Source organism: Athene noctua, chromosome 20 (assembly GCF_965140245.1).
Source record: "Athene noctua chromosome 20, bAthNoc1.hap1.1, whole genome shotgun sequence".
NCBI classification, from domain to species: Eukaryota; Metazoa; Chordata; class Aves; order Strigiformes; family Strigidae; genus Athene; species Athene noctua.
Genome location: NC_134056.1, coordinates 6,268,257 through 6,288,635, shown reverse-complemented (window position 1 = coordinate 6,288,635; position 20,379 = coordinate 6,268,257). Strand labels below are relative to the sequence as shown.

General features: G+C 48.6%; 1 protein-coding gene across 1 annotated transcript; it reads left to right on the top strand.

The window, feature by feature from the left end:
• The first annotated feature begins 15,070 nt into the window (after positions 1-15,070).
• On the top strand, positions 15,071-19,475 carry LOC141968722 (torsin-1A-like). Its single transcript, XM_074923760.1, has 5 exons — positions 15,071-15,257; positions 16,396-16,664; positions 16,747-16,922; positions 18,892-19,019; positions 19,149-19,475. Exons 1-5 carry the CDS (start codon positions 15,071-15,073, stop codon positions 19,391-19,393), a joined length of 1,005 nt encoding a protein of 334 aa, XP_074779861.1. The 3' UTR covers positions 19,394-19,475.
• The last annotated feature ends 904 nt before the right edge of the window (positions 19,476-20,379 follow it).

Genomic DNA, 20,379 nt, shown 5'->3' with positions numbered 1-20,379 from the left:
CTCCTGTTCTGCCCTGATGCTGCAAACCCAAAGACACCGTACCGCTCATCCCGATGCACTGGCTCAGCCCTGGCACATCCGAATGTGCAGAGAGCCTTTGAAAACCCCAAACACTTGATTTCAAGGGAGAGGTACCTGCAGCTGGTCACCACCACCCTGGCATCAGGGCAGCTACAGAACAAGTCCCAGCACAGCCCAGCGTGGAGCTCCGTAGCCCGGCAGGGAACACCTCCGACAGGCTGGTTATGGGGACCGCAGGACATGCGGCAGCCATGTAGATTCAAACACTGTAGTAAGGGTGTTCACCCTGGACCCCAGCTTTTGCTGCCACCGAACTGCATCCAACCCTTCTCACATCTCCCTGGAGCTCAGCAGAATATTATAAACACCATAATGCCAAGCATAAGCAGTTGATGACAAAGCCACATCCCAAACACTGCTCCCTCTCCCCTCCATAGCTGACAAGGACCAAACCCACAGCGGAAAAGGCCTTGGTGCCCAGGGACTGGGGTGATGCAAGGGCCAGACCAGCTCTGCAGCAGGGATGAGACTTTCTCCAGCAGCCCCCTTCCCAACTCTCCCAGGAGCCTGGGGCTAGGACAGGCAGCCAGACCCCTCACCAACACATCACACTCTCCATGGAGTTGCTCCAGTTTTTACCAGATGAGGATCCAGCCCATAGGCTCTTCAGGAGCAAGATCTTTTTCCTTCATGCACCTTCTCCCCCTCCCAAGGCAGCCAGCACACCTCACCGAGAAGCAGGAATATACACGAGCTTGGTACCACCTGCAGACAAGTCAGGACTTCTCCTGCTAGCCAGACAGACTTTCTCCTCAGCATTATTCAAGCATTGGCAGGAAGCCCTGGACAATTTGCACCAGCAACTGGCACAAATTTAAACTGAATGGAGTCATCAAGCAGCAGAGTTTGTTTAGGCGTTAAGCCCCTGAGGCAGACCCAGGCGTGGGTGTTGTATGTGCTAGGCAGGCTCCGTGGTGTATAAAAACCATGTGGGCAAAGAAAGTTGTTTTTTCCATGTGTTTATGAATTTCCAACCCTTTCACTATTACACAGAACCCCAGTGAGGAAGGCTGGTGTCTGTCCACACAGCACCTGCATGGATGGGGACGAGAGGCAGGAGCTGCCTGTAGAGACAGGTGTAATGCTTCTGGGATCCCGGTTCCTGCTTGATTTCTCAAGTTTAGGGGTCTCACGCCAGGTAGGACACATCCGCAGTTGTGCATTCCTGGCTTTCCTGACCCAAGGCAACGCAGCTGCCAGGAGCATGTTCAACTATTCCATCAATCCAGGCAGAAGCAGGCAGTTAATATTAATGATCTGATCCTCCTCCATGGATCACATCCTGCTAGGACAGAGCCATTGCTTGAGTGACACCAGGTCCTAAGGGCAGTACATCTTTAAACTATAAGCTGTGCCTCAAAGCTTTTAGCACAAGAGGTCTCAAACCAGGACAAGACCTACCCAAAACCAACACTGCTAGGGAAAAATACTGCATTTTTTTGAGAAATGACTAATAAGAATCAGGGTCAGGCTTTGAAAGGTTTAGTCATCAGGTAGGCTGACCCCAGGAGCTGTGGGGAAAAGATGGAGGGTTTTGCTGGAGGAGGAACTGAGCTGCAGCACGCAGAAGGAATGAAAAATTCATGGGAGATGCTTGAGAAAAGTACTTAAAAATAGAAGCCTCAAATAACAATCCTGCTTTAGAAAGATTACGGAATAAAAATCACCCTCGGTTCCCACATGGGTTGTTATTTATTTGACCAGCTGAATTACACTACAGTATTATAACTACATGTTTTTCCACTATTGCTATGCTGGGGAATTTCCTTATGGCAGCTACATGAGAGGGTTGGTTGTGTAATAAATCCTTGTCAATGGTGCTCAGACACGTATGCTGGGGTGGCACGGCCTGGGCTCCAACCTGATCTCAAAGGGCAGCAGACGCTGTGCGCAGTCACAGCTCAGATTCTCCAAAATTTTCCCAAACGAGCAATTACATCCCACAGCCTGGGCTGGGCAAAGAGCCTGAGGGGACGGCTCTAGCCTGGAGGAGACAGGCAGGCGGGTGGCACTTCTCCAGCGTGCTCCCACATGCTGGTGGAGAAGGTGCAGGGCCCAGCAGGGATTTTGCCTGCCCTGGTCCCACAGTTCAGCCCACGGCTCCAAGCAGCGCGGAGCCACATTCCCGACTTGTTCGGATGCTGCTGTGGGTGCCAGTCCCCTCTCTCCCTGCCAGTTCTTCCTGCTGCTCCCAGCACAAAGCCTTGGAGCATGCAGACATGCCCTGCCCCAGTGATCACTTGCCCTTGGCTGCACCCAGCCCTGGGAAATCCGGCTGCCCACGGGAGGTTGCGCTGCGCTGGCTCATCAAACACAGCTACGATTTCAAGTAAAGGCATGAGTGGTTTAGCTATTTATTAAAGAGAAAGGCGCTCCACCTGCATTCACTCCTTAGCCTGCATGAAAAGTCACATCACCGTGACACACCTTCTCCCCCAGATGAATGAAATCCCGCTGCTCCACCTGCAGCTCTCCATCCCCCAGCTCCTGGGCTCCTCTCTGCAGCATGCAGGACGGCAAATTCACTCAGGAGCAAAACCACCAGCATTAGCATCTCCTGAAACAAACGGGATGCTTCAGCCTTTAGCAAACTCAGGCAGATTTTGTCTGGTTTGCATTTTAAAGTGACTGTAGCTATCTGAGAGGCCTCAGGCATCAGACTCTCCCAAATAGTCCTTCACACTCAGAAGACCAGATGCCTGCAGCAGGAGAAAGCCAGCAGGAGAGGCCCGGGGAAGGGGCAGGAGTGCGGCGGCTCCAGGTCTCAGGCAGAGTGGAGGAAGCTGCTGTTCCTCAACCAGCCCCAGGACAGGGACCAGGCCCAGGGCCAAGTGAGAGGCAATACATGACATGCCGCCTTCTCCTTCCAGCTCCATCCACCATCCTTTACCGCCTGCTCCCTGGCTGCTGCCCAGCTCTCAACCACTCTCCTTCCCCAAAGTGGTGTACTCACCCTGGCTGCAGGGGAGTCACTGTGTCCCCTACTGCTGTGACAGCAAGGAGACACTTGGAAGAGAGGCCATCAGGCTGCGAGCATGTGGGAAGCAGATTATTTTCTCTTATTCTGAGCTTCACATGGATTCACGCCTGGGCTTTCTCTTAGATGAAGGAATTCCTTGGCTGTGGTGCTCTGTGCCTTCAGGGATGAAACCCAGCTGGGAGAGGGGCTGAGGGGCCAAGGGCAGTTATTTCTCCTCTCCCCTGCTCTCTCCCTCTGCCCCAGCTGGTTTAAACACTGGCTTTAGGCAGAGCTGCACCTGCCACCACTGCCACAGGGCAAAGGTGGGAGGCACGGGTCAGGGCTTGGGGTGTGCAGGAAGCCGGCATCTTTCTCACTTAGCCACACCACAGCAACTCGTGATGTGTTTCTCTTCCCAAGAACCAGATCCCATCAGCTGTAAACAACAGGCAAAAGCCATTTATGTTATTGCCCAAAAAGAGGGAGTTTCCCCGCCAGACTGGGAGAAAAGAGAAACAAATCCTGCTGCCAAAAATTTCAGAACTGGGAAATATTTCCCAGGCTTCAAGCATCTGCAAAGCTACAAAGTAAATACAGATTCCCTAGGGGGATGCTCTTGAGCAAGAGCAAAGGTAAAGGATGCTGCGTGGTCCTGCCTCCACGTGCTGTGTTACAGAGAAATGGGAATCAGGGCATGTTTTACAGCATTAAGAGCACTGGCTCACTAACAGGGCTGGGAGAGAAAGCAGATGTGGTCCCAGCTTTCAGCCTTATGAAGACCTGACGTTCAACAGCAGATGAGCAGCTTCAAGAAGAAAAGCAGAAAACAAACCAAGATGGCCTCTTCTTCAGAGAGTGTGATCTCCTGCTGTGTGGATCTGCAGGGCTCTGCTCACCCTCTGAAGAGCAATGGGGTGCCCAGCTTTAAGAACAGGAACTTATTTTGGCAGGTGGTACCTCTCAGCTTCTGGGCTGTTAACCCCTCCCTGAAACCCAGTAAGAACTTCAGAGCTCACCACTTTAAAGCGCTGTAAGTCCCGTTTTCAACAGAAAGGCATTTTCAGGTTGTTACAGAGATATGGAAACATAGCACAAGAAGGAATGGAAAGGTCAGTGCTCACTGCCTGTCCCTGACCCCAGCAGAGAGTGGCTATACCATGCTGGCAAGACCCACTCTAAGGAGAGCCTTCCTTCATGGCCTGGCTGTAGAGCTTCATCCACCACAAAGCTTTCCAAAACACAGAGCCTATTTTTAAACCCCCAAGCTCTCTGCACCCCCTCTATTACCCCTAGACTAAACAGCAGCAATTCCTCCCACCCTTCCTATAGGTCATGTTTTCTAAATCTCTTTATCACACATGTTGATCTCCTAAATGCTCTCACTTCTCAGAGCAAGGCTCTTGGCAGGAGCTGGGCTTCCTAGAGCAGCAGCCCAGGGCCTCCTTCTCACGAGACCTGACTCAAGCAGAAGACAGAGCTTTTCAGCAGTTTGAGGTTTTTTGAGTTGAGTCACTTGTCAGCCCATAGCTATGCTCCAGATGCATGTGAAAACTTTCCCTTTCCCTGTACGGGGTGATGCACAACACGTCTTTTGGGCTTGCTTCAGCATCTCAGCAGCCCCAAGAAAAGTGGTACAGGTCTCAACTCTGACGTTATTAATAAACACCCCCCACAAGCAATGCTAAAACCACTCTCCCCATAATCAGTCTGGAAAACAGTAATTTACAGCCCCCTTTGCCTGGGAGATTATTGTGTTGTTGTCTCAGCTGCCTTCTTGTTCACAGAGCATGACCCAGGCCGCAGTCATGTCCTGAGGCGGCAGAGCAGGAGATAAGGAGATGGGAATGAAGCTCACAGGCCCCTGCCCAGATGTCAGAGCAGGGATTACATACCCCACGCAACGCAACATCTATCGTACTTGAAAGTTAAAAAGTCAGTGCGTATTTCCCAAATGCATAGTGAGGAAAGGGAAGAGGATGTAGGACCTCCCAGAGTGACACACACACCCCCCCAGCTTCATCAAGACCAGAATTTGCCCTGAATTATGCAAAGAAGTAGAGAAACCTTTCCATGCTACTCCACAGACAGTAGTACTTGGGATAACTATCCTAAGGTTTCTTCCCCAACAGCAGGGCTCCAGGAACCTGCCCAGGTCCTGTACTTTGATTACTCTCCTGATCTGCAGGCTGTGCTCTCACGTCCATGATGTGTGCCCAGAAATCTCCACGCTGTGTTTATGCAATCCTGACTGCTCTGTGCAGCCCTCCACGAGGAGATACGCGCTCATTACAAATATTTACAAAGCAGCAGAACGCATCTCTCCAGCACAGCACGTTTCTGTTAACAGTGCCACCAACTCAACCAAAACTGAACAAGAAGTGCTGCCCCATTAGCAGGAGAGAGGCTGGATCCAGGTGGGAAGGCAGCTGTGGAAAGGGTGTAGGGACAGAAGGCTACGTACGGGATTCTATGGCCACATTAGCAGGGCTAGAGCTGTCCCACAAGGAGAATTAGGCAACAGAAAGGGGTAGAGAGCTGCGATGCATCATGCCACACTGGGGGAAGCTTGCGTGTGTGTGTTTGCTGATGGAAGGGAGCTGCTGCCCTTCAGCAGGAGCAGGGAGCCTACGGGTTGCACCAGCCATGGGATGCACCGTGGTTTCAAGGTAGCATGTGCCCCTGTGGAGCTAGTGATGGACAGAGGCTCTCTGGCCCCAAACACTCTGGTTCATCCAGTCTTCAGAAGTCAGTGATTAACTTAAGCTCTGAATCACAAGGTTTAATTCTCTTTCTTGCAAATTTGTTGTCATACATAATGGTAATGCTTGATAATTACATGCGTCAAGTCACTGTCCAAACTGTTAAATTACTTCCTGGGACAATAAGTTCCATTATGAAACATGATTTAAATTAAGATGATGATAATAATGATTTTTTTATGGGAACTTCTTCCCCTCTTGTTCATGTCACAGAGAGACACGCAGAGGGTTAGGAAGAACAGCAGTTCTTGCTCAGCTTTGTCTAGCAAACTCCTCCTTTGATACATGTCTGTGAAATCACCTCTTACTCAGCTTTACCACAGTCCCATTCGCTTTCATCTCTCTTCAAAGGAGATTCCTCCATGCTTTTGATTATCCCAGTCATACTTTCTTATTTCCCTCCAACACTGAAGCAAGCAGATGACCAGCACATGACTGCCAACTCTTTTCACCCCTTTGCACTCCAACCATCCTTCGGCCTCCTAAGAGCTCGTTTTTCTTTTAAACAGCACAGAGTCCTCACTGAGGGGTCTAGGATGACTCTACACTGAGTTATTTAGTACTCTGGAGGGGCTACTCCCAAACTGAAGGAATTCCAGATATGTTCTTACAGAAGACTGCCCTGGGACACTCACTCTGCAGCTATCCTGCAATAGATCTGGTGTGCTCATCTCTGTTCCTTCAGGGCCTTTCTGCATCCTCCAGCACAGTCTCCTCTCTCACTCTGCTATTAGCACGGATTTAACATTGTTCTTTGTAAAGCACGTCCATTCTCCTGTTTTCAACTCATTCCAGCTCACTGTTGGCCACAGGGTTCCCAGCTTTCAAACACACATTTTAACAATAGCTGGAAATGAAAGCCCTGCATGCAATCTTCTGTTTTAGCAGAGTACATTTTTCTTCCCGTTAGATAACATATCTCCTGGAAAAAGAATCTAACATTTTCAGATTCCTTCTTGACTCTCTATCCTTATTTAACATTGATGAATTTGTACAGGAATTATTCTTTCCAGGTCATTCCAATTAAGATGTGAGGCATAAATTAACAGGTCCTCATAGAGCACTTCAGCTGGACATTGCAGAAGTGAAAGAATTAAATACCTCTCAGCTGGTCCTGCTTAGAGGGGCAATTTCTGAACATTGAGACCTAGTGACAACTCTTCATTGATCTGTTTTCAGTAAGTGTGTCACTTGTCCCTCCTCAGGAACAAATACACACATGCCTCCTCCAGTGCACAGGAGGAACAACCTGTATGTGGCTGGACAAGCCTGGGAGCTGGAGCAAGAGGACTGGGAAAGCCACCCAGCGTGCTCAATGGTGCTCACCACAAAGGGATGAGAGCAGAGCTGATGGCTACAGGCTTTCTGTGAGATTTAACTGCCCAAGAGCTCTTTCACATCCAACCTACAGAGACACTAAAAGGAGCTCCTGTACAGTGTGATGCTTTTCCCCTCACACTGCAGCACTCAAGTCAGTTAGTAAGCAGACTTCAGTAAGTGTCTGTTTGCAGTCACTCAAGTTCATGTTCCTAACCTACAAAGTCCTCCCCAAACTCTCAGTATATGTAGATCATTTTGAAATTTTCTCCCAGATTTTTTTTTTTTTCTTTCAGTAACACAGACCAACCAATCCAGAAAGAACCTAGAAAAAAACAAGATGACATTTTTCTATCAGCTGAACGAAGTGGTTGGGTGAATTCATTTTGCATCAAGTTAGTGCAGAGCAGAAGTTACACCCACAGTACAGGAGTGACCAGCATGGGTAGGACAGAGCTCTGCCCCAGGTGTAAAGGACAAACACAGGGAGGCTGTAGAGAACACAGTCCTCCCTGGAAAATGGGCCTGAGACTGTCAACTCCAAAAGGCCACATGGAACAGGACCACCTCAGGCCCTACAAAGCCATTTTTCTCCAGCTGGCTGCTTAAGTCTGCTATTGTTTAATGGAAACAGCTGCACAATAGCTTGTCATCTCAGGGTTTCACTCTGCATTGGAGTCCTGGTCTAAGAGGTGCTACCCTGGCTGATTTCTTCACACTTGTTCTCAGCACCAGAGGCAGAAGAGACAGCACAGAGGTCAGAGATGGACTAGAAAGCTCCTGATGGCAAGTCACCAAACAGGAGAGACACTGTGGCTGTCCTGCGACAACAGCCTGGTGTCCAAACCACAGAGACGGACAGACTTTGTGCAATTTCTAGGAAGCCTCCTCACGGTGGTCTCCAGAGAAATCACCACATCCCTCCTTGCTCAGGAGACCTCACCACTGGTGCCAAGGTTTGCTGGCTGCTGGTGCCTGTTGTTCTCTGGTTACAGACCCCCTCTGAGGCTCTCTGACAAACCAAGAGCCTGACAAGGCACTGCTGTCCTTTAGCCTTCACTGACAAACTGCCTGGTGCTCTTCTCTTGCCTTGCAACCGGTTGGTGAGTGCCGAGCTCACCTCCATAGCCTCCACAACTCTCCAAGGGCAGACAGACAGACCTGGCCTGTCTGAACAAATGGGGAAACTATTACAGCAGCAAACAGTTCCTTTCTCCCGGTGAACCTGCTTGTTCCTCAACATCAGCTGCTAAAGCTGATTCGAACCAGGCAGAGGTCTTTATTCAAGCATGAGCTGGAGACAGAGGAGCAGGAATAACAGAGGCACCAGTCAGAGTAGCTGCTTTGCAAGACTAATTTTAGTGACCTGTATTTATGGCTCTTCCACAGGAGATGGGTGAAAGAGCAGGGTGTTTAGTTTTGCAAACCCCAAGCCAAACACAGCATTTGACTGTAGTTCAACCCCAAACCTATTGAGGGCTTTTAAATCCTCTTCCACCTAAGGGTCCCCAAGTGTCGGATGGGGATGTCTGCTTAGTAACACCACCTTTCATACTTTATGTGAAATACAAGCCACTCACCACATCAGAGACCATGACTGGAGCGATGGCACAGCGTTACTCATGCCCTATAATTCTCTTCCTGTAATAACCCTCCCCCGTCATGTAAGCATAGTGTTGTCTTATTTCATCAAGTTTAATCCCTTTCACACAGTTTTTATCCCTAAATTATTATTTGCAACAGAACTCAAGTTTTAAGACAGAATATGGGCTAAAGTTTTCCTATTATTTCTTGTTCTCTCACTGAGAACTATTGCCACACATAGCAGAGAGGCTCACACAAGAATTACTCCACTCCAGCTGCTTCCAAGCCAGCCTGGAGAACAAAACCAGAAAGCAGGGCCTAGGCCCACACTGGAGCCCAGTCAAAGCCAAACAGGAACAGTCTCCAGTTTCAGATTCTGGGCTCAATTTTAAAAAGAATGGAAAAAACAAAGGCAGGATTGAGGTGGGTGAAATTCAACTCTCACAGCATCTCCATTTTACCAATGCGGAACCTACAGCACAAGGTTTTACTTTCTTGTAAATCTGTTGTCATACATCACTGTTAATTGATAATTACATGTGTCGGGTCCACTCTCCAAACTGTTAAAATTAAATTACTTCCTGGGACAATAAGTTCCATAATGAAACACAATTTAAATTAAGATGATAATAATAATAATTTTTTGAGATCTCCTTCCCCTCTTGCTCATGTCATGAAGGGGATTAGGAAGAACAGATGATTGGACTTATCCAGTGTTGCTCAGAGCTGGGTGACAGCACCTTGGCTTGACCCCTGGAGTCCAACTGCAGTCCCTAGATCTAATCACTAAACCACAGAGGATGTCTGCACCAGGAGTGTTTAGTTTACAAGTCAAAACAGAGTCTAACTGCCAGCATGCAAGTGCAACCCGATAGCCCATCCACTGGGTCTATCACTACCACTTCATACATTATTCATCTCGATCTTGCACAACACAGGCCTTGAAATCAGAACCCAGAGGCAATTAGGTAGGAGCAGAGCCAGCTCTGCAGCAGTGAAGGGTGAAAAGGCGAGGCTGGCAAAGCACGGGTCCTGCACCCTGCTTTGCTTTCCTCAGTTGCCCCGAGGGTACCTCTCTCAGCTGCCAGCCCTGGTGGATTTGCATGGTCCATAGGTGATTGCTGCCTATTTGCACCTGGCTTTGGGTGGTACCATTGCACCCTGAGCTGCTCTATCCTCTCACTACGCAACAGCAGACACCAAGCTATCACATAAAATACCCACCTGAGCCCCATTTTCCTTGCAGCACTGGTATTTAAACACTTAAGAGCAATTTTCTCCAAGACTTACCTTAACCTCTTCACTCCTGGCATCAGAACCTACATGAGCTTGGAGTGTGTCTATGCCATGAAAGTCCATTTTAGAAACGGATGCCTGTTAAGATCACCCAGCTACAGATTAAAAAACTGTTCTACTCAAAGCCTGTCACTATGTCAGTCTTGGCATCTCCTGTCCATATGAACAGAAACTTCTCATTTTTTTCCAAAGCCAAAGGGCTGCCTCCCTCTATCTGTTCTCCCTCTGGAGCACACAGCAGTCTGTGGAGGAGCAGAGACACTTTGGCTGCTGGGCTCTTAAATACTCCCTGTGCTTGTTTTGAGAAACTTCTCCATCCATCACTGCTTGATGGAGTTGGTATGACTGAAAGGTCAAATGGGTTTCAGCACCAGGTCTCACCCTATAAAGAGCAGAGAAGTGCCCTTTATAGATAAGTCACTTGGCACTTATCTATAAAACATCACCTTTCAAGGAAGTTCCCACGGGAGGCAAGAAATGTGAGACGGCAGCTTCCCTCACCCATACCAACACTGTAGATCAAGCATGGCTTTAAAAAACCTGCTCTCCCCTATGTTTCACTCCTACCTCTACCAGGTAACATGACCTGTGTAGCTCCACCTGCTGAAAACCACTTGATATCAGATTAAAAATCCCATTTATCTCCCTCTGCAGAGACTGTCAGCCTTCACCACGGCCAAAGGGCATCAGCAGCACTGATAAGCCTTGCTTGATCCACAGCTGCTGTACATTGCTCTGGGTAGGTGCTGTACCAGTGCAGACCAGATAAAGCTCTGGTCTGAACCACCATTGCATCCAGACACTGTCAGGTCCTTGGGGCTGGTTATTCATTCTGCTTGTACAGCACAGCGAGACTTGGGTCTCTGACTGTAGTACAGGCTCAGGCAAAAGGGCTTCAAGGTTGGGCATCTGGATGGGAAATATTTTCCTCTTGTTCTAGGGAAGAACTTCTCAATTGCAATTTCTAGAGACAGTAACCAGAGCAAAAAAATCCCTACTGGTACATGAGAATTTTACAAGGGTTCAGACATGGTCAAAGGAATTACTTCACGCAGGCAGATTTATTTGGACAGGTATATGATGCTCCACTTCACCCAAATCCCAAGCTCATCTGTACCTTTCCTTGTTGGACTGCTCCTTTTCACACAGCACAGCAGCACACACTGACCCAAGGGACTCTGTGATTTTGTACCCTAGACAAGGATTTTTAAGTCTGTACAAAGCAAATCATGGCTCAAGCTCTTAAGCAAAGATTTCAGAGACAGAAGAAATTGCTGAACCCTTTGTTATTAACTACCGTGTTAAGAAGAACTTTCATCATCTGCAAACCTCAATTTTCCTACCTGCAAGAGAAGGATGACAGTCTCCTGACTCCCTGGGTGTTGCTAGGATTAGACAATGTTTGCTCAACATTAATGTAGATTTTGGTGTCTCGTGTTATTGCTACTGCCACATTATAGAAAGGGCAACGAACACATTCCAGTGAGTCAGAGCCTTTCCACAGCCATTAGTGCAGTCCTCGGAGCTTAGCCAGGCTCTGTATTTGGATAAAGCCCACCACAATCCTACCCTGAAAAGATCCCAATGTACGTCAGAGTGACAGCCCTTTCCTGTCACTGCTTCATCTCTATGTTTAGGATAAGGAGCACTTGGAAGATGATGCTGAAATTGAGGCAGGGAAAGAAAACAAACCCAAGCCACACATACGGGGGGGGGGGGGGGGGAAGGGGGTAAAAATAAACCCAACTCCCCTCAGAAAAACCCTGAGCATTACAGAGCGTCTAGCCAGAGTCAGAAGGCAGGGAGAGAAGGTATGTATTTAGGTAGAAATTAAACTGAACATAGGGAAAAATCAGTCTCCCATTTCTTCTGCAGTTAGAAACCTTCAGCAAGAACCTCTTGCCAGCCAAGCACCTTCTGTAAAACAGCAGTTAATGTTACTAAACCTCTTTTGTAGAGTGCTTGGAAATATTAAGGATCTTATACATTCTCCAACAAAAATACAGACTTTTTCTGGGAAAAGCACTGACTTGTTGACCCTACAGTTCTTACCTGCAACCCTCTTATACTCCATAAACTCAAGGCAGGGCTTCAACACTGATTCCTAGCACCCTGTCCCCTGGCTGGAGACACGTTTCTTGGCTCACCAGCCAACTGCGAAGTATGCTGCCTTGTCATCAGAAAGTCACGCTAAACATCATATCCCAAATTCTCTAGGCTCTCTGCCATGGAGCTGCGAGCTCAAAGTCCTGAGAACGCTGACTTTAAACCAACAACGTACAAATCAAACTGTGGGTGGGTGACAGAAAATTTCAGCACACCGGACACAGAGTAAGGCCAGGCAAAGCTCTCATCTGGGACTTCTCATCCTTGGTGTTAAGTACTTCATTTCTGCATCCCTTATCTCTCCTTTTGCAAAACACCAACCCTATCTTCACTACCTCCCTATCACAATTAGCACTCTGAATTACTCACTGCAAACACCTCATATTCTCCAGCTCATACCACTGCTCCCCAAATCCCTACCTTCCCCTTTCCTGTAACCCCCGCCATGTCCTCACCTTTCCCACACCTTTCCCCCCACACCACTTCAACACCACAAATCACAGATACCCCAAGCCAACTATTGCACAGCTATTCAAACACTATTTGAAAGTTTTTCTCTGCTACAAATTTTCAGCACCTTCAGCTTGTGGCAGCTGATTCAAGATGCCCCACTGCTGGCTGACCACCACCCCCGCTGTGCGGGTGGGGAGGGCAGTGTGAATACATGACAGGATGCCAGTTCTGTGCCCGGGGCACAGGTGGGTGTTGAGACAGAAGAACAACATGCTCATCAGCACAACACAACAGGCAACAAGATATTGCACTCTGGACTGTGTGTTGTGGGGTCTGTGCTCCACTTGGAGCTTCCAGACAGCTGTTCAAGGAAATTGCCATCAATGTCAGCCTCACCGCCGCTATTAGACATCTCATCCATGTCCGGGCCCAGCTTGAACCCATTTAACTTGTAAGGGATAATGAGATAACAGCATGACATGTTGCAGCTGAAGGTTATTTAAACACCCATCTGGTACCTGTTATGCAGCATACATCCTATTGTTGTATAGGAAATATATGCCACCTCCCTCCCACATGGAAAGGAGAAGATCTATAGATGTGTCCCAAGCTACCCCTTCTTTTTGCGTAGATGAGGTAATTCTCCTTTTCTGTGATGTTTCTAGCGTATCACTTTGCATTGCCTATCTGTGTTTTGGGAAACGCAGTCCCTTCCAGGCTGGTGAGACCTTGTGAAAGGACACAAGACCACACTGAAATATTTAATAGGGACACCTCACTGCCTCCTTCACCCATCAGTCAGAAGAGGCTCCACTCCATCCAGGTTTGAAAGGCTGGACCATAAATCGTGAAACAGATTCAGCCTTTTCAAGACACAACTTGGCACTACCATCCCAGAGACATTCAGGGGTGACAGCCCGTTTCAGTGTTCAAGGGACCACGCTCCATTTCTACAGAGGAACAGTGAAATATCTGCTGAAGCCTGTGAAGTGAGTGATGCAATCTGCTTGCACCTTTAATTCAGATATACAGACAAGAAAATCAGCAGATCCCAGCTAAACAGCCTCATTTCTTTATTGAAACTGTCCATCTACCTTCATAGGATGACTTTGGCTGTTCTTGGTTCTCTGTTGAAATTGCCTGTGAGGCTCTTGCTGTCCATGAACCCTCAGCAGCCACGAGGGCCGGGTTGTGTGGTATCCCAAGAAATCATGTTTCATAACACAAGTAGTCAGCTCTGCAGATGTGTGCTACTCTCCTGTTTTTCTCAGGCTTGACTCAGTTTTCTGTAAAAGTTGTTCTACCCTGTAAATCCTGGACTAAAACCTTTGTCTGACACCCCATCTAGTGTTCAGCACAGACAAATGCAGAGGACCCGTGCATCAAGGAAACAAGAGTGATTTGGAAAATTTCCAGCATTTTTTCAGCAGTATTAAACCACCTTTGTAAAACTATCATTTGAGTTGGCTCCAAGAAAGCTCTGACAGAGTCCAGGCAATGTGGAAACCTGCATATGCCACTGCCAATTCCTTCCTCCGGGCTCTGTGCAGCCTCTGGGTGTGCTAACGGAGAGATTGCAGCCCAGTAAGCCCCACTCCTCAGGCGTTAGCTCCTTGGCAGCCCAAACTCTGGGGCTTTGAGGACACCCCTCAAGGTGAGCCATATGGGCAAACCACCTTGGAATAACAAGCCAAGAGTCTAAGCTGTGCCCACCTCAGAACTCAATGGCAGCCGACAGCAAGGACTCGGGGAACAACGGTGCTTCTGGGGTGCTCGGCAGTCAGCAGCACAGGGCACTCATTTCAAGAGAGACGTCAAATCGTAGGCATGTATTTTGAATACTAAAAACTCTGCTCAGTGTTTTCGCAATGAGATTTTAAAAATGAAATGAGAATTACTTAAAAGTGCTTTTCACATTTTTTTTCATTATAAAAAAGAAAAGTGTTTGCTGAGAAAATGAAAGCTGTTCCAGTGTCCATCCTTCCCCTTTGCAAATACACTTTTTTTGGCAGTGGAGTGACCATGAAGTTGTCAGGACAAAATACCTGCTCTGAGAGCTTGGTTTTAATAAAGCCACTTTCTGATACGCTCAGTCCTGTGAGTTGCAGAGCTCCAGTCACTGCTACAGAAATCTCTGGGCTCTGTGCTGCTAGGTGCACAACCCCAACCCACTCTGATCTAAGCCCAAAACAAGCATCACTGTGTTCTTGGTTAATCACCAGACCAATTAGCACCTTGGTTAAGACGTAATGAGGTTCCAGTCCTGCTCCCCTCAGAGCTGGGATTGTTCTGATGAAACTCTCGCTCTACCCATGAGTCAATGCCCTGTTCACAACACTTCCAGTTCTCGAGGAGTAGTGTGCTAAGTCTGTTAAATCATTAACACCTCCAGCTTACAGGAGACTTGGCTTCCTTCCTCTTGAACAGCCTCAGGCCCCACGCTCCAGGAAGTTGTTCTGCAATTTCTGTTTTGCTTTCTTTTCCTGCTGAGCCAGGCTGGCTTTCAGTTCCCACCATGAAGCTTCGGAATGCTGCTGTATTCTTTATTCTTGTGCCCACTTTGACGCCAGCTTTGGACCCTCTCAGCACTTCAGTCTTCATGGGGAGCGCCGCTGTCGCTTGGCAGCTCCTCTCCCCTGTCTCCTGGCTCAAGTGCAGTCTCCTGGAGTGCTGTAGTATGAAGGACACACTGAACATCTCAGGTAAGGCAGAGGCAAGGGCAACTTGAGCCAAGTTGTCAGCTGGACCAGCTGGTGGTCCTTCCCAGGGTGGTGAGGGCTTCGTTCTCCATGCCAGCCTCCTTTGGAATGGTTGTGGAAAGAGAAGAGTTACTGTTTGCAGTGGCTCTAGAAGACAAAGGCTGTACTAACCTAACATTGCTTATCCCACAAGTAATCATGTACCCAGATTCTCATGACAATACTGGAGCCTTTTCCTTGCTGGTGTCTTGGTTTATACTGGCAGAAGCAGGCAAAATTCTGGAGGTGAATTCAAGGCCGAGAGCTAACGAAATATTCCTACATCTTCTTGAGACAGACATCCCAGTGGTATCCCACACCCCCATTGGTGGTTGCCTGTAATACATGTCAAGTGAGTAGCAATCAGTGGTAGGTCTAGATTCAAAACATGGTGCTTCACTTCCCTGAGACAAGAAGGCTGGCAGTCCTCAGTGACTGGGGACTTCCCTATGGGGAACGAGTGCATGGTCTGAAAAAGAGCTTACGCAACATTCTAACCATAAACTCCTGATCCTGCCACCTGGAAATCCCCCTTCCCTTTGTCATGGGATTACAAATATTGCTTAATTTCAGTGCTGGGCCATAGATTTCAAAACAAATCCTCAGCTGTTGGAGACCTGTGTCCCTCCAGGTACTTCAAAAGGGCTGCTTAGAAACAGGCTGTTTGCTAGTACTTTGGTCACTGAAACACCAGTTGTGGTGGTTTTTTAAGAGAACTTGGTATAGCAATAGAAGCACATTTTGTCTGTAAATGTGAGGTATGCTAGATGTCACAAAACCAGTGAGAATTCAGCACATGCAGTGAACAAGTCTCTGCAAATACATTAGATCCCATCCCAGGACGTTATGGGAGGCAGTAGCCACAATATCACTGGGGCTCCTGCCTATCCCGTACAAACTGCTTGGTTCCCATAAATGCCCTCAAGAGTCTGATTCATGAGTCTGCTCCTCTCCTGGATTCTCTGCTGATTCACAATCTTGTAATGACCAGAGTGCAGCAAACCTTTGTTCTCCCTGATGGTCATTCAGTTTCAACCAAGAAAAAAAGAAGGGAGGAACAATATGGCATTTTCTGAACCGTTCTCTCTCCTCATTCCTTCAGTTATAAAGATGGATTTGGACCGAAAAGTCTTTGGCCAGCATCTTGCTATCCAGATAATCCTGAGAGCTCTGAGTGCAAATATGCATTCCAAACGGCCCAGGAAGCCCCTGGTGATGTCCTTCCATGGCTGGACTGGAACAGGCAAGTCATTTGTCAGTAATATCATTGCAGAGAACCTCTACCAGCTTAATATACCAAGACGGAGGTTTGTGCACCACTTCAGCACAGTGCTGCATTTCCCACACCCTTCACATGTCCATCTCTATAAGGTACTTCCAGCTTTATCTCGCTTTCTCCATTTTATCTGCAATTCTGAGTGCAAATCCCAGATAATTTTGCCTCTTCTCACAGGACCAGCTGCAGAGTTGGATTCGGGGCAATGTCAGTGCCTGTCCAAGGTCCCTTTTTATCTTCTCTGAAATGGATCAGATGCCACACGGCCTGATAGACTCCATCGTGCCATTCCTTGGCTACCATGAAGAGATTGATGGTGTTTATTATGGCAAGGCGATCTTCATCTTTCTGAAGTAAGAAAAGCCAAAGGCCAAGTGGGAATTGCAGTCCCACAGAATCAGCAGGGACAAAGGGAATAAAGGCTGCTGATAGGTCTGTAGCTGACTGCAGCATGGCTGAGCAGCTTGAGCTCCCTTGCTGTCTGTCTTCACAGCACATTGTCAATGAATATGCCCAGCCATAGTGTCAGCCAGAAGATCTGAGCTATTCAACACAGTCAAGAGAAGTGAGCTGTCCCAGGGCTGAAAAGGCTCCCGTTCCTCAAGTGAATGGGAAATGGACAAATATCTATGGTGGCTTCTGAAAGTGCTAGAGATGCCACTTCCACAGTGGTCACAAAAGACATTTTATCCAGCTCCGTAACACCACCGTTAGGCAGAAAGGTCTTTGTAGGATGACAGGACTCCCCTAGAGAGCTCTTTAGATGCAGAGAGAAGAAAACACCTACTGAAGACCACTTGCATACACAAATCAAGGGAGCACAATTCCTCCAGGTATTATTCCTGGGAAATCTGTTTGCTGAGGCTCACCCCAGCTCTGTTTACCTCACATGACTGAAGCAAGCCCGAACCCGAAGCTTTGGGCTGGTGTACCTCTCAGCTTGCCTTTGCATTCAAACAGATGGCCAACAACCTATTTCAGCTTGAGGCAGCAATTACCACAGTGAGTAGCAGGTTGTTAGAGAGCCTCTCAGTAACACCTGTGTGGTGGTTTAAGCCCAGAGGGCAACTGAGCAGCTATTTGCTCACTCCTTCCCCCTCAGGGTTGGGGAGAAGAAAATAAAACAAAAGGCTTAGGGATCCAGATAAGAACAGGGAGGGATGACTCGCCAATTATAGTCATGGGCAAAAGACAGACTCGATTAGGGAAGAAAAAACATCCATTTGAACATCACCACCACTAATTTACCAATCAAACTGAGTAGGACAGTGAGAAATACAACCACATCTTAAAAAAACACCTTCCCCCCACCTCTCACTTCTTCCCAGGCTCAGTTTTGCTCCCAATTTCTCTGCCTCCTCCACTCTACCAGCAGCACAGAGGGGCAGGGGATGGGGATTGTGGTCAGTTCATCACCCATTGTTTCTGCTGCTCCTTCCTCCTCAGGGAAGGACTCCTCATACTCTTCCCCTGCTCCAGCGTAGGCTCCCTCCCATGGGAGAGAGTCCTTCATGAACTGCTCAAACATGAATCCTTCCCACGGGCTGCAGCTCTTCATGAACTACTCCAATGTGGGTCCCTCCCATAGGCTGCAGTCCTGTCAGCGACAGACTGCCCCAGCGCAGGCTGCCCTCAGGGTCCTGGTCTTCTTCAGGCACAGCCCCCTGCTCTGGCATGGGGTCCTCCACGGGCTGCACGTGGGCATCTGATCCACCAGTGACCTTCATGGGTTGCAGGGGCACAGCCTGCCCTCTCCCCACGGGCTGCAGCAGAGTCTCTGCTCCAGTGCACCTCCCCCCCCCTTCTCCTTTCTTCTACTGAGGTGTTTGCAGAGGTATTCCACTCACAGCAGCTCCTCCTCTCAGGTTCTCCTTCTTAAATACATTATCACAGAGGTGCAGCCACCGTCACTAATTGGTTTGGCCTTGCCCAGAGGTGGGTCCAACTTGGAGCTGCGGGAGCTTCGAGAATCTTCTCACAGGAGCCACCTCTGTCGCCCTTCCCCTGCTACCAAACCCCTGCCACAGACAAACCCAACACAACCTGCCAGTATGACCAAACCCCCTGCTCTTCTGCAATGACAGATGGAGTTGTTCAAGCCACTGTGCCAGAAAAATGTTCATACCATCAGACACTGCTGTCATTTGGGAGATAGTGTGGTCCTTCTCATTTCCCACCTTTGGGCAACACCCACACCTAGGGACATGTCACCTCCACTCCAGTGCAGAATCACACAAAGTGACTTAAACCACCGCTGAGATCTGAGCAATAAAGATGGCAAAGATACAGCTCTAATGAGACAGTGAATCTCTTTCCTAACAGCAATGCAGGTGGAGATAAAATAACAGAGATTGCCCTTGATTACTGGAGAAGGTTGAAGAGAAGAGAAGAGATTCCTGTGAAGGAGCTCCAGTCTCTGCTCTCAGAGGAAATATTCAGGAACAGAAACAGTGAGTACCTCTGGGCTCAGTGCTCAGTGCCAGGACTGCTGATGTCTTCTGCAAAATGACCCACTAAATGCACAGCAACACACTGGCCTTGGCAGCACTCTGATGGTAAAGCTCCCTACTCTCTTCCAGGTGGTTTCTTTCACAGTCAACTGATCCGAAAGAACCTGATCGACTATTTCATCCCTTTTCTTCCTCTTGAATATAAACATGTGAGAGAGTGTGTCCGGGAGGAGCTACGAATGCAAGGGCATCCTGCAGATGAAGACATCATTGCAGAGATTGCCTTGGCAATGACCAACTACCCCAGTGAAGAAAGACTCTACTCCAGCAACGGCTGCAAGACTGTAGCTTCCAGAGTGACTCTGAGCATCTAGGCATTACCAGGCTGAATGCCTCCTCTTCTGGTTACAAGACCACAACAGATGGAGGAACCAGTAACATCCTTTCTCCTCCCTGCAGCTCAGTCTACACACTCTTCCCTGAAGGGATTCAGGCTGTCCCAAGCTAGAGGCACCTTCTGTAGAGCCCTTGACTAAACACACGGGATGTGGCAACAATGGTGGTAAAGAGTAAGCAGAAGAGGGACATACAAGGGTGACAAGGTTTGCTCTCCTTGACACAGAAAAACTCCTAATTGGGAGTATTTTGAAGAGGAAAATCTTCCACTTCTGTGGCAAGAGTGTTTACAGCTTAACTCCTAGCATTGCCTTAATTAGTAAAATCTATAAATAAATAACATTCTCAGTAATAGTATCAGCCTGTTTCACATTGGCTGTCACCTGTGTATCTTACAGAAATCTCACTGGAGATCAGCACTGCTGTTTCCACTTCACAGGTGTGGAAACCCAAGCACAAAGGATGAGTTTTCCCCGTTGTCTAGCTGAACTGGTTGGCAGCAGCGTCCTGGTTCAGCAGCTCACCCACGGGTGACCACACCATGTCCCCACGCTGTTTCTCCTCCGTGGTTTCCTCAGCCCAATGCAAGCACCCATGCCCGGTGGCTGCTCCCGGCCGCGGTGCTGGCATGTCAACCCAAGCTGCCAGTGGGGAGAGAGGAAGAGGAGGCTTATGTTTGTGGAACAGGATGGGGAGCAGCATTTTTGCTGTTGTCTTGCAGGAAAATGTGGTGGAGTGGAGGGGAGGGACGGGGACAGACGGCGGGGCCTCGTTGCTCTGCGGGGTGATGGCAGGGCCGGGGCCTGGCTCACTCTGAGGGGAGCGATGGCGCCCAGCTCGCTCTGAGGCGGTGGGGACGCCCCGGGCCTCGCCTGCGCCTCTCCGCCTCGCAGCCCGAGGCTGCTGATGCCGTCACGTTCGCCCCTGACGTCATCCCCGCCAGCGCTACGTCACGGCCCGCCGA

Coding starts and splice junctions, on each gene's coding strand:
- LOC141968722 (XM_074923760.1), top strand. CDS start 15,071: ATGAAGCTTCGGAATGCTGCTGTATTCTTTATTCTTGTGCCCACTTTG. Junction 16,665..16,746: donor CACATGTCCATCTCTATAAG/GTACTTCCAGCT, acceptor CTCTTCTCACAG/GACCAGCTGCAGAGTTGGAT. Junction 16,923..18,891: donor GCGATCTTCATCTTTCTGAA/GTAAGAAAAGCC, acceptor CTTTCCTAACAG/CAATGCAGGTGGAGATAAAA.